Source organism: Quercus lobata, chromosome 7, assembly GCF_001633185.2.
Source record: "Quercus lobata isolate SW786 chromosome 7, ValleyOak3.0 Primary Assembly, whole genome shotgun sequence".
NCBI lineage: Eukaryota > Viridiplantae > Streptophyta > Magnoliopsida > Fagales > Fagaceae > Quercus > Quercus lobata.
Genome location: NC_044910.1, coordinates 26886084 through 26904700, shown reverse-complemented (window position 1 = coordinate 26904700; position 18617 = coordinate 26886084). Strand labels below are relative to the sequence as shown.

The 18617-nt window shown below is 37.5% G+C and overlaps 1 protein-coding gene and 1 pseudogene across 1 annotated transcript; one reads left to right on the top strand and one right to left on the bottom strand.

The window, feature by feature from the left end:
- Positions 1 to 736: 736 nt before the first annotated feature.
- On the bottom strand, positions 737 to 1810 carry LOC115951815. Its single transcript, XM_031068958.1, has one exon. It carries the CDS (start codon positions 1808 to 1810, stop codon positions 737 to 739), a length of 1074 nt encoding a protein of 357 aa, XP_030924818.1.
- Positions 1811 to 14530: 12720 nt separating this feature from the next.
- On the top strand, positions 14531 to 14652 carry LOC115954338 (annotated as a pseudogene).
- Positions 14653 to 18617: the final 3965 nt, after the last annotated feature.

The following is an 18617-nucleotide window of genomic DNA, read 5'->3' as shown; positions in this document are numbered from 1 at the left end:
ATAACATTTCATCCTCTTGAGATGAGGTTGTCCACTTAATGGACTGCATATTAGGGTCGTCTATTTTGTAGACTTGGATTCCTCCACTTTGTGGACTTGTTGAGGTGACTAAGTGTTGGTACCTCGTCACCTTGTGAGTTGTCCACTTGGGGTCGTAGACTAATTGAGGTGACTAAATTTTGGAGCCTCGTTACCTTTTTGGTCGTCTACTTGTAGGCGACTTAGTATGGTGATCATCTACCCATAGTCAACTTCGGTCACGCGTCTACCCGTAGGTGACTTAGCGTAGTGACCGTCCACCCGTAGGCAACTTTGGCCATGCGTCTACCCGTAGGTGACTTAGCATAATGACCGTTCACCCGTAGGCGATTTTGGCTATGCGTCTACCCGTAGGTAAATTAGCGTAGTGACCGTCGTAGGCGACTTTGGCCATGCGTCTACCCGTAGGTAACTTAGCGTAGTGATCGTCCACCCGTAGGCGTTGGCCATGCGTCTACCCGTAGGTAACTTAGCGTAGTGACCGTCCACCTGTAGGCGACTTTGGCCATGCGTGAATAAACTCCTCTTATTAAAATAAACCATGCATTCATAGAAAAAGTAGTTCTTAAAAAGAAAACGAAGACCTGCCCTTTAGGCTTTAAAAGAGTTATTGTAGCAAAAACTAAAGTAAATAGAAAAACTGAGGAGTATAGTTAAAATTCACTAAGGTAAACTAGAAATAAAGGGGTGCTGCTCTTCATGCCATCCTTTTTACTGGTAGTACTTCCGTAGGTGCTTGGTGTTCCACGGGCGGTGTAGCTTCTGTCTGTTCAGTGTCTCCAGTTCTTGCCATCTTCTGCCCTCTGTCCTGTCGCGTACCCTCTTGCCTTTCTCTCTTCTCTCGAGTCAGAAGCGCGTCCTCATCATTCATGTACTTGGTTGCCCTGTAAAGCACGTCCGACATAGTCTTCGGGTCGTTCTTATATAGTGAAAATAGGAACTTACCCTTCCGCAGCCCATTTGTGAAAGCGGCTACAAGTATCTTGTCGTTAGCTTCATCAATTGAAAGCGCCTTTTTGTTAAAGCATGCTATGTAAGACCTTAGCGTCTCATCTTCCCGCTGCTTGATGCTTATCAAGCATGCTGTAGACTTCTTATACCTGTGTCCTCCGATGAAGTGCGAAGCAAATTGGGCGCTTAGCTCCTTGAAAGTACTGATGGAGTTAGGCGTCAGCCTGCTAAACCATATCCTTGCGGGACCCTTCAGCGTGGTGGGGAAAGCTCTGCATATGATCTCGTCGGGTACCCCCTGAAGGTGCATCAGGGTCTTGAAGGACTCCAAATGATCTAGAGGGTCTTTGTTTCCGTCGTAGTTTTCCACTTGCGGCATACGGAACTTTGGTGGAAGGGGGAAGGAGTTGACGGACGTGGTGAACGGCAAGTCGGTTCGGTGGACCAGATCATCAAGGTCACTGGACACCCGTCCTTTGAGGGCGTTCATCATGACGTCCATCTGTTCCTTCATCGCCTGCATCTTTGTGACAATGTGGGGTTGAGCCATATCAGTGACAGATGGACAGCTCATATCTTGTCGCTTGGGTCTGCTTGGGGCATTACTACCTTCCGGCCCCTCTTGGTCTCTTCGCTCGGCATTGGTACCTTCTTGATTTTCCCCTTGGGTACCCATAGCGGCGTTCTTTTGTCGTAGCTGTTCTTGAAGGTCCTGATTCTGTTTGGTGAGACATTCCACTGTTGCCATGAGGGTTTGGACCTGCCTCTCCAGGGTAGTGGGTCGCAGCTCGTCTCCCTGAACGTTGTTGGTAGTTGCCATTGAGTGAGTAAGTACCATGCAACTCTTTGTCCGAGAAGCGATAGGCTAAAGTACGCTTCGTTCCCACAGACGGCGCCAACTGATGATGCCAAAAAATCGTCAGTGAGCTATACGGCACTCACGTGCTCGAAACAACGCTTGCACAACACAAAAAGAGAAGACCTCGCAGAGAGCACCGGTGTGGTGCCGGCCAAATACCCTCCGAAGGTCAAGTTAGAACTTCTCACAATTCTAAAGTGTTGGAGAGGGTAAATTATGCGTACCTTGGTTGGTGAGGGTATTGGGGTTTTTATAGTGGTAGAGGGTTGACCTCTCCTTATTAGATTAGAAGTCTTTTCCTTATAGGAGTCTCTTTAGACGTATTTTGCGAGATCATTTCCTTGTAGGAGTCTTTTTATTTAACACCAAGCGTGGGGCGCAAGATATTTCTTTATATATGCAAACGTGGAGACCAAGCAAGGCCACGTCAGGGTCGTCAGCCTCGTCGGGGTCGTCAGCCTCGTTAGGGTCGTCAGCTTCGCCTACTCCCTTGTTGGGGTCGTCACTTCGCCTACTCCCTCGTCGGGGTCGTCAGCCTCGTTAGAGTCATCAGCTTTGCCTACTCCCTTGTCAGGGTAGTCAGCTTCGCCTACTCCTTTTATCGGGGTTGTCAGCCTCGTTAAGGTCGTCAACTTCGCCTACTCCCTCGTCGGGGTCGTCAGCTTCGCCTACTCCCTCGTCGGGGTCGTCAGCCTCGTTAGGGTCATCAGCTTTGCCTACTCCCTTCAGCTTAGTAATGTCAGCTTTCCATTTATGATAAGTTAACCCCGTCTTCCTAAAGCTGTAGACGTCCTAAAGCTGTTCGACTGCCATTTATGACAAGTGAGGTCGACGGGTCTATTTTGAACGTCGCTTCATGATACTATATTCATGAATATTCACATTCACAATTTTACCCTTATCAATCACCAATCTGCCTAGTTTAGTGGTTGATAAATAAAATCTTCCTTTAATACTTGTATAACTGGAACAAGTTTCTTTATAACTGTGACATTGGTAGTTGTGCTTTCAAAACTGATCCTAGATCCCAAAGTAGCTAAAGCATTAGCAAAATGGTTGTTGGCCCTTAGAAAGTGTTGAATGTCAAAGTCTTCAAATGAATCTTCCAAAATTTGAGTCATCATTCTATATGGTGCCAATGGTTTTTTGAGCGCAAAATCTCCCTTACTTGATAAACAACTAGATTTGAATCTCCAATCACTCAAACGTGTTTGATTCTCATCTCAAGTGCTACAGCCAGGCCTCTAAGGTATGCTACGTACTCAATTGTATTTTTTATGCAAGGAAAATCAAGTTTGAAATACATAGCTACTATTTCCCTTTTTTTTTAGCTAGAACAATTCCAGCTCCTCCTTCAGTAGCGATTGAGGACCCATCAAATCTTAGAACCCATCTACCTCCAATCTCCTCAACCATTAAAACTTCCGGCAAATCACCAGGAACATCATTAGTAATATTCCAACTCTCTTCTCCTGGAAATCACACTAGTAAGTTAGTTATAGCCTGCCCTTTTATAGCTATAGGAGCGATTAGGATAATCTCATATTCAGACAATTGCAAGAGCCATTGTGATAGCCTTCGCTTTATTGTGCTGTGGCAGTGGGTTCCGTTGGACTTCCTATTCTTGGGTTAAGTCAAGGGTCCCATCTGTAATTTTTTTTTTTTGAAACATCCTACAGAGAGCCCTGCAATCTTTGGATTTATGATGCATGTATTGGTGATAATGACAATATAGGGGATTTTGCATATCTTCCTTGGTAAGCTCTCGGTTGGTCTTGATGACTTTGAGGACTCTGTCAGCTATCCATTTCTCAACTATTACCTTGATTTCTTCGTTAGTACATGGAATAAGAGGTAGCTCCTATTGTTTTGTGTCATCCTCTCTTTTATGCTTCACCCCTACTGCTAATTCACCTCTGGAGATTGCAAAAGCTTGAGGAGAGTTCCTTTTTACTGCTCTAGGTTTGTCAGGGACAAATGGCTTGACTAATAGGGCTATTTTGCAAGCCTTTTGGAGTAATTGAGCAAATTGACAAATATCAAGATTCTCCAAGTGTGCTCAATATTCATGAAACATGTTATCAATGAAAATCTCTAAAGCTCCTATTCTTTGTACTGTCCATAACAATCAAGGGTACTATTTTGGAATCATTGGATAAAATAAAGGAATCTTTCGGAAGGCTTTTGTTTTGTATTATGGAGGGTGATGATGGTAACCTTCTCCTCTCCATGTAAATATTTTGTACAAAAACTTTCCACCATATCTTCCTACGTGGTAATGGAGTTAGGTTGAAGAGTAGAGCATGATTAGTGAGGGATTTTGAGAATTCCCTTAGACAAAGCTCCTCATTTCCTAAATTTGGATCCATAGAATCCAAAAACTTGCTAACATGCTCTATTGTGTTCCCCCTTCTCCCATCGTAGAGAGCAAAAGTAGGTGTCTCATACTTCTTCGGGTACAGTCTACTAATTAGCTTCACTGGACATAGGGGTTTACGAACATAATGCCTAGGTTTTCTTGGCTGCCTACCTCTTTCCCTTTTTGGCAAAAAAGTGAGATCAGATAAAATAACAAACTGCTGGGCAAGAGTATTTTGCTCACCAAATTGAGGATTTCCAATCGCTAACCCTTTCTATTGCTGTGTACGGGGATTTGGTACTCTGGGTGGTGGTTGGACACCTTGACCTTGAGTTTCCCTTAGAATTTTGATAGGTTCGACTAGTTCAAACTGAGCTTGTTGCATTCCTTACAACATTTCAAGGAGAAAAGAGTATCGTTGATCAGAGTTCTCCTAGTTGACTCCAGACTGTTCAAATTGATTATCTTGTGCAACTGGACCATGGCGGCTTTGTGCCATTGGGTGAATATTATCTTGACTTGTTTCTTGTTGGTTGTTACACAACTTTAGAGGCATGATAGACTTTCACATATGGTTGGCCTCCCTAGTGGAGTCACCAAAATGTTGAATCATTGAATAAAATATGGGGAGGCCAAGCCAAAACTCAACATTGGGTTTCGAGATGATGCCTAAAGGCTTTCAGTATAGTGATAAGCCTATCCAAGTAAGAAATAAAGGCTACACCTTAGCAAGAACACCATTAAGGCCTAATAAAACACTTCATGATGGTTAATTAATAGATAAGTAGCTCTATTACAAAAATGCAAGAAAATAAAATTCTCCAGCAGTAAAGTCAAATTAAACTGATGATCCAACAGTCAATTATTGAACAAGTTTAAGTAAGTGTTCACTTCAGAAAGTCCTTGTCTGTCTTGGTCAAAATGGTCCAGGGTACTTTCTACTACTACTACGTCAATATGAGAAAAAAAAAATTCATTGTTCAAACACATTATATCCCTCAATGGAAAAACAAAAAGTAAAGACCAAAAGTTCCATAGTGAGAAGAAAGGGGTTATTTGGCATGAAATGAAGGGGGAGAGAGATTCCAGCTTAGTGCAGCAGATGTTGAATCAAGATTCTTATGGACAATATATGTGGGGGTAGTAAAGGCTATTTTTAAGTGAATGGGTGAGTAAGTTTGTAGTGAAATGGAGGGAAATAATGATAAGGCTTAGTTGTATTAAGTCTTTAGTGGGGAAGAAGGTCGCTTATAACTGATTAGGAATATTTATGAGCTAGGATCTGCTAGAAAAGGAAAATGAATATTTGAGGCTAGGTGAGTGTAGGTTTTTATGGACTAAGAGGGGTCATTTATGAGCTGTGGAAACTAACCTACAAGTTGAAAGATGGCTTCTCTTTATGAATTATGGGTCAAAGTTACAAGAATAACAAAAATTTCAAGGAGGTTGGTATGTGTTGGTGGAGCTGATGGGATTTCCCTCTTATAGTGGAGCTTAAGGGGTTGATTAGCAAGAATCCAAAAATGTAGGGCTGATCAGCAAGAAGAGTGTTAGACTCCTATCCTAGGATTTGACTATAAATGGGAGATTTTCTTTTGGGCTGTCTTGCTTCTTTGGGCAATATCAAATATAGGTGAATATCTAGGTAATCTTGCATTAAGTGTCCGTTTGGCAAAAATTATTTTTGTTAACTTATTTTACTATTCAGCTTATTTTTGCTACTATTCATGGGTCCCATTGTACTTTTTGGTACTATTCATGGGTCAAACTGTACTATTTCAACTAAATTTTACATTTATCTACAGTACTTTTAACAAAGAGTTTTTAGTTTCAGCAAAATAAGCGGATCCCAAATGGACCCTAAATGCTGAGATTTTTGGGATTAGCTTTAGCCAATGGGATTAAGGCAGGTATTAGAGTAGAATCTTGGTGCTGCAACTGAGATTTGGACCTCAGAGAGTAGGATTTAACACCCCAAGCCAAGTGTCAAATTTTAAGCCTATTTCAGAGGGTTCCGTTGGAGATCCCTTTATGCCTTCCAAACTACATTTTTTCAAATCTTCTCCTTTAGGATTTATGGGCTTGGTGCATGAACTAATTCTTGAACATTTTTGGCATCTATAGAGTTGACTTGCTGAGATTTGAGAAACTTGATTATCACTTCCTTCTGTTGGAACTAGATCTTTGAGGAAGATGATGAAGTTCTATTACCAATTAGACTTTAGTTGATAGTACAACCTCTGAGCACTGTCCACATTAGGGGAGGTAGTGGTAGAAATTTGATAGGACAGCCCTTAGTTTAGTCTTAGAGATCCAGTTGTTTCTTGAGGAATTCCCTAGCTGATCCTTGGTCAGGGATGGACAAAGAGGGAAGCTGTCCAAATGGTTCAGTCCTTTGCCTTGGACTGCCTTGGCTGAAACTTCAAATTGGACTTGTCTACATGGGCTAGACTTTTCAACTGAGTTGTCTTTGTGCCCCTCTTCACTTGGGATTTTTCTTCTTTTATCACATCTTGGGTCCTACAAAATGGACAACAATGATACATATTGCCATGGGTTAGTAGATATTCAATATGCTTTGTGCTTTGATAGATGTTTGTAATGGGTCCTTGGATAATGATTTGCAAGACTTTAAAATAATAGCATAACCTTAATTATTTCAAAATGCCTTGTAAATAATATTTACTATTTTAAAATGATGAATTGCATGGTTTTTTTTAGAATAGCATAGGTAATGTTTATGGTTCTGAACAAGACCCAATAATCATGTCATGATTTTAATGATGAGCTTGTAGGATGAATGACTATCATAGCATTATGAAAATGAAATGAATAGTGACCATAATTTTATGTGTTTAGGGGGAATTATCATAATTTCCCACTAGTTTTGGAAATAGATTAGTAGTCATGGGTTCTCATGAGTATGTAACAAGCTTTAAAATGATTGTGATTAGGGTTTAGGTAATTTTATCATTAACATATGATATTTTCCAAGTATCAACAATCTTGGGTTTTTTACTAAATACTGCCAATATGAATTAGGCTTTTAAATATTGCCAGTGAGAACTAGGTTTTTTGATATTACTAGTGAGAACTGGGCTTTTAATGTTGTCAATGAGAATTGGGTTTTTTGATATTGACAATGAGAACTGGGTTTTTAATGTTGCCAATGAGAATTGGGTTTTTTGATATTGCCAGTGAGAACTGGGCTTTTAATATTGTCAATGTAAATTAGATTTTTTGATAGATAATTTGCCATGGACTTGAATCATGGTTTTTTTTTTTTTTTTTTTTTTTTTTGAGAATACTAAGTATTTTAACACACATGCACACAAGGGGAGAAGGGAGAATGTTTTAAAGAAACTGACAGTGATGTTTATCCATGGAATTTGAACCCCTTCAATAAAATAATTTGGGCATGAGTTTGAACTATAGGCCTAGCAAATTATTGGGTTTTATAATATTTTATATTTGTGGCCAATTTTGTGGTGGTATGGAGAATAGCTATGGGTTAGCATGATAATAGGATAAAAAATATTTAGAGAGGCCGAATAATTTATTGGTGATGTTTAAGCATAGATAGGTGGTATTTAAATAAAATGAGTGTAAAAATATGTAACCTAACAAGATGTTTGTCACATTTGCATAATTTAGCAAGGGATGTGAATCTCTCTCTCTCTCTCTCTCTCTCTCTCTCTCTCTCTCTATATATATATATATATATAGAAAAAATTAAATCTATCTTTTGAAATTTTATTTCTTAAATTAATGTCTGTGTTTTAATGCTTAATGAGATTATTTGTCGCATGAAAATGGATGTGGCTTATCTCTAGTCTTTTTTTAACCGGACATGTCTTTTTTATTTTAAATATACAATGACAAGTGGTAGTAGGTTTTAATCTCCATCTTTTATTTGATTAATGAGTGATGTAGTAGTCTCTCTTTAAAACAAAAGAAGATTTCTTTTTAAAAAGTATCAGAAGTAAGCCAAACCCCATGAAAATTGTAGCTATTTAAGTTTTCTATGTTGGTGGCTCTAAGTTACAAGAAAGCTTAATTTCAAAGATGCCTTAAGCCAAGACTTTGCATTTTAGTGGTATAATTTTTTATTCTTCTCTATCACTACATATATGTGGGATTTTAACATTGTATTTATTTTACCAAACTTAAGTAATTTTGATTATATATATATATATATATATATTTACTCATGTATAAGTTTTGATTAAGGTAATTATGATTTGGACAAAACAGAAAGCCTTATGTGATGCTCTATAGGCCAAAGCTACAACCTTCCTTTGTACCTTTCTGATTGCACAATCTGAAGAACTTTAAAAGATTATTGTGGAGTGAGACTCTAAACCATGTGTTGATACTTTAAATTTAGGTTTAACTTCTGTTGAGTGGTATATTTCCATATTTTTGTATATTTGTATATTTGTTTGAGCTTAGCAAAGGTTTTGTCTAGTGTATTTTTAGTTGGATTAGGAGAAATGGTAATTGTTTTGTATACGTCCTTGCTAAATTTGCCGTTGTTCATAGGTTTTTTTTTAAAAAAAAAATATTGTAGCAAGCACTCTCTTCGTGTTGTCATTGTTGAGCAATTGAAGAAAGATGTTGCTCTTCTTTGTTGATTAATGAAGATATTATATATATATATATATATATATATGTGTGTGTATGTGTGTTGGGTTCAAGTTACATTTGGTGTAACTCTTTAAAGTTATACATTTTTTAAACCGTTGGATTTAAGTAGATCCAATGGTTAAAAAAAGACCCTCATTATTACAAATACTCTTATTAGGATCTCATTAATTACCCTCATTTATTACATTCCAAACCTATTTCTAAACCCAAACTTTGACTCTCTCTCTCTCTCTCTCTCTCTCTCTCAACCATTGCTCCTCCACCATTGTTCCACCTCCAAAAAAAAAAAAAAAAAAAACCAAGCCGAACAACTAATGATCACAGGTTGCTAGTAGAAGCAAAAATAATCTGTTATAGTTCTCCTTAATTGAATTTAGGTCAAGAACAGCGGGCGCAGAGAGGCATGTGCATGACATTGCAGATTTGGATATGGGATATAGAAATTTATGATGCATATAAGAATTCTATAAATGAAGGTGCTTGATGTTGCTATATATGACAAACATTTTTTTTAATATAGGGCTCTGATCAATAATAAAATGTTTATCATATGATGATTTTGTATTCAATGATTTGGATTCTCAAATCTCAATGTCTAAATCTCATGTTTCTATCTCTTGTATGTTGAATTTTCTTGGTCAAAATAAGAGGTGGCTTACAAAATCATCTCATCTATTGTTCAACAAGTTTCTTAGCCGGCCAATCTCTATATATATTTCCACCCTAGCTAGGCGATTCAAGTAAAAACTCAGCACTCACAAACCTCTATTGTTAGTGTTAGGCTTGGTTTGTTTGTTTGTTTGTTTGTTTTTTTGTTTTTTTATTTTGTTTTGTTTTTTTTTTGTTTTTTTCCTTCTACTAGCAACCTGTAAAGGTGGAACAATAGTGGAGGAGCAATGGTGCAAGAGATAGAGATAGAGAAACGGAGAGAGAGAAAGAGAGCCAGACATCAAACGTTTTTGGGTTTAGAAGGTAATAAATGAGGGTAATTAATGAGATCTTAATAAGAATATTTGTAGTAATGAGGGTATTTTTTTTAACTGTTAGATTTACTTAAATCCAACGGTCTAAAAAATGTGTAACTCTTTGTAACTTGAACCCATCTATATAAATATAAATATATATATGTATATATATATATATATATATATATATAATTAGGCAATGAATTGAATGAGTACAATAGTAGTTATTTTAAAAATTAACAAATGCAATTAAGTCAATTTTAGATTATTAGTTAAAGCCTAAATTTTAATCCAATCTCAAATCATATTGGATTCTAAAATTTAGCCCTTATTATTATTATTATTATTATTATTATTATTATTATTATTATTATTATCTCAAATCCATCATATTCAAAAGAAATGGTTAATAAATTGGCTAAGCCTCCGTTGCCCCAAAAAAAAACTTATATCTTTTTTTTTTTTTTTTTAGAAGTACAAAAGAGAGAATAAAGTTCTAACTCAAAAACTCTATGTTTTGTCTCATATGTTCAATAAAAAGCATAAATCTTTTTGATTTGTTGACAGAGGACCTTAAATCTTTTTCTTTGCTTTTCGATGAGACCAGTGTTGAAGTAAATTCAACATTGGCTGGTGCTATGTGGTCCAATTCCCCTTCTATTGGTATTGGACGTCGGTTGCGTTATTTAATATCGTAGATGACTCAATACTCTACACACCGACCATCGTATTCATGGGACCGAAAAGGTCGATGGCATGTAATAAATGTCTCTAGCGCAAAAGGGACTGCTCATTTGTCAGCTGTTAAGAATAGAGAGATCCGAAAAACCAAAAAAGAAGAAAGAAAACTGGACTGTTAACCCCTAATATCTGATTGGGAGTTTGGAAATTCAAGGTGAATATATATAGATAATATCTTGTTGAAATTTTGATAATAAATTTTTAGTTGAAGTAGGAATTAAATTTTTAAAACTTAAATATGTTTTGTTAAAATATTTATTGTTACTTTATCTAAAAAAATTGATAAGAATAAATAAGTTGTTGTCTCTATTAACTAAAACTTAAATGCATGTTGTATATTTTGTTAAAATTATTATTATTAATTTATCTAAAGAAATTAATAAGAACAAATAAGTTGTTGTTTCTATCAACTGAAATATAAATGTATGTTGCATGTTTTTATCTAAAAGATAACTCTAATATGGTGAAATCATTTGGCACCACCACAACTTAGAAAAAATTGCTGCAATTTAGTGAAGTTACCTGGTGCAACCACAACTTCTAATCCCAATATATATATATATATATATATATATATATATATATATTGTAGGGACACTATTTTAGTTAACCCGGTCCTGGACGGTCAGGCCCTGGCCCAAAAAGTCCCACACAATGAATCTTATAGAGTATGGGCAGAAGAACTTGGTTCCAGTTGGCTTAAACGGTTTGTTGCATGTCCTCAGTGGATATAGAGACGTGAATGAAGAAAATGGATGTGAAAGTGGAAGTTTTATTCATGGCTATGCATTCATACAGTGAATCCTTGCTCTCCTCTTCTCTCTTCTCTCTTTTTCCGTCCCCCTCTTTTAAGGGACTCTTACATATTATATAGGCCCTCTTTTATCATCTGGGCCTTACACTTGTTGATCATCCAAACCCCCACTTGAGCACCTGTCCCATCAGACGCCCTTACCAGTTCTTTGTGAGTTGCAGTGACCAAGGTAGCACTGTTCAGGGGTCTTCTCTTCATTAATGCGGTCAGGAGAGTAGTTGTGGTGCATTTAATGTGGTGGTGACAGCCTTTGTTGGGATATTTGGAATCTTTTTTCTTTTTACGTGTTTGGAATGAAGGCTACAGTAACCGGGATGCATCATTGACCTGGACTTTGGAATGTCCGAGGAGGAATTACTCCTCGGACGTGTTTTCTTCGCCCCAGTTGGCTTGGGTAGGGATTCTGGGCCGCGACGTCTCCTCGGACAAAATGGTCCTCGGACGGGCCCAAGGCCCAGCCAACTTGTTATTTTGAGCCGGTCCCCACATATATATTACTACATGTTTTGAAAATTTAATCGTTAAATTGTATATTTTTTACATTCTCAAAATACATGTCAAATTTCGTGCTAATCAGATTTTATTTAATATTCAATCAATAAATTTATTTTTATGCATAATTTTAGGCTACAAATACTTAGAATTTATACATTTTTTATAGGAAAATTTAAAAATTTGATTGATTATAGCTATTGATTTATGATCTTCTAAAAATTTTGCAAGTATGGGAGATACAACCAAAAAAATATAATCCAATGATGGATTTGTCAAAATTCATATCCAATAAAAATATATTAACAAAATTTAGTTACAAAATTGGTTGTAGTCAGCCTAAAATTACAACCTTACTCAATATCTTTTTATTGGAGGTGGATTTTGACAAATCCACCATTGGATTACATTTTTTTCTTATATCATCCATGCTTGTAAAATTTCTAACAAATTAAAGATTAATAGTTATGTCATCAATAAATTGTTTAAATTGCAGGTTATTGTAGTTTAAAATTATGCATAAAATATAAACTTATAGATTATATAGTAAATAATATTCGATTGGAACAGAATTTAACATGTGTATTAAGAACATAAAGAACTGCAATTCAACGGATTGATTTTCAAAATATATAACAATATTATTATTTTTAAGGAATTTGTAGTCTTAGGCTACCACTAATTTTGTAGTTAAATTTTGTCCAAAAGATATTGAGTGTTTTTTTTTTTTTTTTTTTTTTGAGAAATTGATATCAAATGGAGTTGTAACCATTGGCTACAATCAAGTTTATAACCTCACTTTATTCATAATAATTATATTAATAAGATTCTCAAAAAAATATTTATTATATAATTAATATTTTAATAATATCTTTTATAATATAGTATATTCACTCTACTATCATCAGGAGCGGACGTCATAGGTTAAAACTCTCTAAAAAAAAATGAGTAATGTTAAAGATACAAATTTTTTTACAAAATTTTTTATAAATTACTGATGTGATGAGTTGTTATTGGTAAATAAAAAAAAATGATGTTAATGGTGGGTCTTGATGAAAACTAATAAGAAACTAACCAAATCAAAAATCATTAAAAAAAAAAGTTATAAAATGTTGTAAATAGTTTGTAATTGTAGCATTACTCCTAATTTATTTTTTAAAAATAAATATAGATTTTACAGTTGTGCTGTGACAAGTAGGATAAAGATCAAATAATATGAATATATATATATGACAAATCCACAAGAGTTACACCTTTTTTAAGCCGTAGATTTATGACAAATCCAACGGATAAAAACAAAACACAATTATCCATTACAACATTAAATACTTACCTAATTAATAGTCTCCTCATTATCTCTCTCCTCATTAAATATTTCTTTTGTCTCTTTTTTTCTCTCCTTATTAAGTCTTTCTTTCCATTTTCTTTACAATTTCTCCAACAAATCATCCATGAATATCACTTCATCGTAGATTTATGTCTCTTTTCTCTCTCCTTGATAGTATGTTTAGAAAATTACTGGAAAAAACGAAATAAAATTTTCAAGGAGTAAGTACTATTGTATCTAAATTCCTAACAAATATTTTAAAAAAAAAAAAAGAATTACGTTCAAGGATGCCAGAAAGTGCAGAAATAAGGAGAAATAAAAAAACATTAGTAGAGAAAAATGGATGAAGACAATAAACCAAATTTTATTAGATTGTATAGATTACAATAAGATAGAAATTAACTATCCAAATTTGATCCAATTAGAATTTGTTTGTAATTCAAATTCATCCTAATGTTTACCCTCATCGTATGACAATAGTATGGCTAGAGGCCTATAAGTTCTTACAATCTTAAATACCTTTCTCCTTATTAAATGTCTCCAGATGTAGAAGAGAGAGAAACTCAAGATAGGCCCAATTGTTTAACTCTACTACCGCTGACTTTCCATTTTATTCAGAAGAAGTTTTTTTTTTTTTTGAGAGTCTATTAAGAAGAAGTTAAATTATTCATATTTTTACAAATATTGAAATTAGTAGAATGACACTCATACAAACAAAACTTGTGTTTGGCTTCTCAAAAAAAAAAAAAAACAAAACAAAACAAACTTGTGTTTGCAAATTTATTATCATACCAACAGAAAGAAAAAACCAAAAAAAAAAAAAAAGGAAGCAATTTCACAAGTTTATTACTAAGAGCATAACAGGATGATATAATTGGAATACATTCAATAAAACATGGAAGCTTTTGACTTCCTTTATTTTAGTTCACGGCAGAAGCTAAAGAAGAAACTGCTAAACAATTTTGCAGTGTGGCCATTCAGTTCACGGCAGAAGCTTTTGACTAAGAAAGTAGAAACGTAGGAGAAATTGTAAAGAAAATGGAAAGAAAGACTTAATAAGGATTGAGAAAAAGAGACATAAGAAATATTTAATGAGAAGAGAGATAATGAGGAGACTATTAATTAGGTAAGTATTTAATGTTATAATAGATATTGGTGTTTTGTTTGTATCCGTTGGATCTCTCATAAATCTATAGCTTAAAAAAAGTGTAACTCTTGTGGAGTTACACCGGGTGTAACTTAAACCCAACTCATATATATATATATATATATATATATATATAAATCTTTTTTCCCGTAAAAATAGTATCGTTCTATTTATGTTGCCCAAGAGCCCATTGGTTAAAGGCCTTTTGGCTAAGATCAGGCGTAGTATATGTTCCTATCCGTTTAATATATGATATGTGGATCATCCGCCACATTTTTTTTTTCATTTTTTTTAATTAAACGGCTCCTTTCAAAAAAAAAAAAAAAAAATCAATGGCAATGAGTATATATTCTTCTTCTTCCTTTTATTTATTTATTTATATATTTTTTCTAATTTTAGAAAAGAGTATATATTCTTATAATATTCAATTGAACACCCTTTTAGCTGTTAGTGCAATTAATAAGAGCATATATTCTTAGAATTTTTAATGGTGCACCTCTTTAGGCTTTAGCCACTCTTGCCATTGCAGTGAGGAATCCTGAGGAGATATATATATATATATATATATATTAAAAAGAACTAGAAGAAGAGCACTGAGAGATTATATATCCAAGCAATGAGAGAGACCTCTTGTATGTTGTTTTTGTACTTTGATAAATAAGATAGAATTTTAATTATGGTGATCAATCTAAAATGATTGTTCCTTATTGTAAGGACACAATTCTCTAGCGGCCCAATAAGGATGTTGGGCTCGCGCATGAAAGATCCCTCACAATATGATTTGTAGAGAGTGGGCTTGAAAAGTTAGCCGTTGGTCACGGGGCGGTGCCCGGTCCTGATTTGAGAGGAGTTCGTGTAGAAAAAGGATTTGGGCTTGAACGTTTAAGCTCTACGGCATCGCATCCTAGGGGATGGGCCTCCTCGGACTTGATCCGAGGACCATTGGGGTCTTACCCCGGTTACCCGACGATGGGTTTTTTCTGTAATCTCAGATGTTATTGAGATGTTCTCACCCAGATCCTCTCCCTCCCTTGGAGGTGGGATCCAGCCTCCTCTTCTAGGTTCACTTACTTTTTCTTTTATACTAGTTTACGTCCGCTATCCTTCGTCCACGTGTAGGGTCAGTCTTTACAAACACTGACATTTGTCCCATCAGTCCAATCCCGGAATTGTTGGGGATGGTTTGATAAAGCTGCAGAGTACGGCTCTGTCAGGAGCTGGGTCTTATCTGGAAGGGTAGTAAGGATAACCTCCCCAAGGTATCTTGGATCTCCTTACGAATTCGTCCCTATACCAGTTTCACCCCTTTGTTCTGGTGGGATTATGGATCTGCCGAGGACTACACTGTCCTCGGCTGCCTCCCAAAATTCTTTTGTGCTCTGCGTTGTAGAGCTTGGGCCACAGCTCTCCTCGGATTGGGCCTTCGGACTCTCTAAGGGCAAATGGGCCTGGTCCACGAATTGTTGGGTCCCACAATAGCCCCTCAAAACCCTTCTGTCCGACTTCCGGGTTGGAAAGGAGGGTTTTGGCAAACCCGGGCCCTCAATATGGCCCATTTATTTTGACCCCGCATTTATGTGAGCGGTTTCCCAGGAAGTCAGCCGGTTTTCAAGGGATTCCGTTTAATCCGCTCGTGATCTACTCCTGCCGCTTGGATGTCCCAGACGCGCCCTTAAATGAATTCCCTTTACGTGGCACATTTATGTCCGACGGCTCATCTGATAAGGTGGGGAAACGGAACGGGCGCCTCTTTCCTCTTCAGATTCTTTTGGAAACTTTGAACGCATTTAATTCCATCCGTTTTGCCCTTCCTATAAGAAGGCAAGCAGGTGGCAGCGACTTTCGTACAGACTCCTCTCCTTCCTTCTGAAATCTGAAATCCGCATCCCCCTTTAGCGTCCACTTAGCCCGTTTGTTATACATCATATCAGCATACGCCCTCCATGACGAATGATGAAGGAAACACGCTCCTCCCCAAAACACCATATTCTGACAAAACTTGAAATGGCTCGGTCAGGGCAAGGGTGGCGCAAACTTAAGATCTGTCCCGCCTCTCTTTTAGCCAAAATCCGAAGCAGGGGCTCGTCATGTCGACTTCTCGGCGTGACTGAGTCGAGAACAACCAAGACCAGCACCACCCGGCTCCTCACGAGCGTACCTAATATGGCACCAGCGTGTTAGGAGTCAGGGCTGAGGCAGGGGCTAAGTGCTTCTGCTTTTCCCTCTTTTGCTCCTTTTCTTTCTTTTTATCTATTCTCTCTTCTTCTCCTCCTTCCTTACTCATGTCCTCCATCTTCTTCATTCATCTCCTCCATCTTCTTCATTGATTTCTTCCTTACTATTTCCTTCTTCTTCATTTTTTTTTTTTTTTTAAAGTGAGTTCTTCTTTTAGCATGAGCAACAATGTGGCAGAGATTGGAGAGACTTCGAAGACAAGTTTAAAAGGCGCTTGACCGTTTGCTTATCTGTACTGTGGATGTTAGTGCTGCTTCGGCAGCCCCTCTTTTGTATAGGCTTATTGAAGCCCCTTTTTGTACGTTGTAATAATTTTTCATATTAATAAAAGTTGTTTCTATTTCACTTTGCATGTTCTGTCTCTTTGCTTTTATAAATTTGCAAATGCTGTTCGGCTCAATAATATCGCATTTAAATCAATGACGACTAAGACCAAAATACTTAATAATAAAAAGGTGTTGCCATAATTTTAATAGAGTGCTCGGCATAATAAAGCAGACCAGTAAAAAGTAATACTTACCCCCTGCTAGCCGAGGAGAGAAACGAAGGCTTGATGCCGTGTGAGGAATAACCGTTTCAAAACATACCACCCACTAAATGAACAGACCTCTTAGGTCATTGTATACTGGGGCGTTCCACCACCTTCCTTGCTCCTTCGTTGGGCCTAACCCTTTAGGGTGTTTAAGCCGTGGATGAAATGACCTGACCTTTTTATCCAGTAGCCCATATTGCGAAGTCCAAACCTTTTTTTTTTATCCGAGCAGTTGGTTTCCCCGTGGGCTTGGGTCCGAGGAAAGTACAACGCCCTGGTTCTGCCCAGAACTTGTAATAATTAAAATTTTTGTACTTGGTTTCCCCATAGGCTTGAGTCCGAGGACTATGCAATGCCTTGGTTCTGTCCAAAACCTAGTTTTCCTCATCCAGGTAGTTGGTTTCCCCATAGGCTTGAGTCCGAGAACTATGCAATGCCTTGGCTCTGTCCAAAACCTAGTTTTCCTCACCCAGGTAGTTGGTTTCCCCATAGGCTCGAGTCCGAGGACTATGCAATGCCTTGGCTCTGTCCAAAACCTAGTTTTCCTCATCCAGGTAGTTGGTTTCCCCATAGGCTCGAGTCCGAGGACTATGCAATGCCTTGGTTCTGTCCAAAACCTAGTTTTCCTCATCCAGGTAGTTGGTTTCCTCATAGGCTTGAGTCCGAGGACTATGCAATGCCTTGGCTCTGTCCAAAACCTTTTTCCTCATCCAGGTAGTTGGTTTCCCCATAGGCTTGAGTCCGAGGACTATGCAATGCCTTGCTCTGTCCAAAACCTAGTTTTCCTCATCCAGGTAGTTGGTTTCCCCATAGGCTTGAGTCCGAGGACTATGCAATGCCTTGGTTCTGTCCAAAACCTAGTTTTCCTCATCCAGGTAGTTGGTTTCCCCATAGGCTTGAGTCCGAGGACTATGCAATGCCTTGGTTCTGTCCAAAACCTAGTTTTCCTCATCCAGGTAGTTGGTTTCCCCATAGGCTTGAGTCCGAGGACTATGCAATGCCTTGGTTCTGTCCAAAACCTAGTTTTCCTCATCCAGTAGTTGGTTTCACCATAGGCTTGAGTCCGAGGACTATGCAATGCCTTGGTTCTGTCCAAAACCTAGTTTTCCTCATCCAGGTAGTTGGTTTCCCCATAGGCTTGAGTCCGAGGACTATGCAATGCCTTGACTCTGTCCAAAACCTAGTTTTCCTCATCCAGGTAGTTGGTTTCCCCATAGGCTTGAGTCCGAGGACTATGCAATGCCTTGGCTCTGTCCAAAACCTAGTTTTCCTCATCCAGGTAGTTGGTTTCCCCATAGGCTTGAGTCCGAGGACTATGCAATGCCCTCGTTCTGTCCAAAACCTACGATCTTTTTATGTACTTGTTTTGTTTTTCGACCACGAGCCCTTACGCCAGGGCGGGGAAAGTTGGCCTGAGGCTGGAAGCCCCTAGAGACGCCCGCGCCCTTAGCACTGCGAGGCGTAGCCCCTAGCAGAAGCTTACGTCGGAGCAACAACTATATGTCGCCG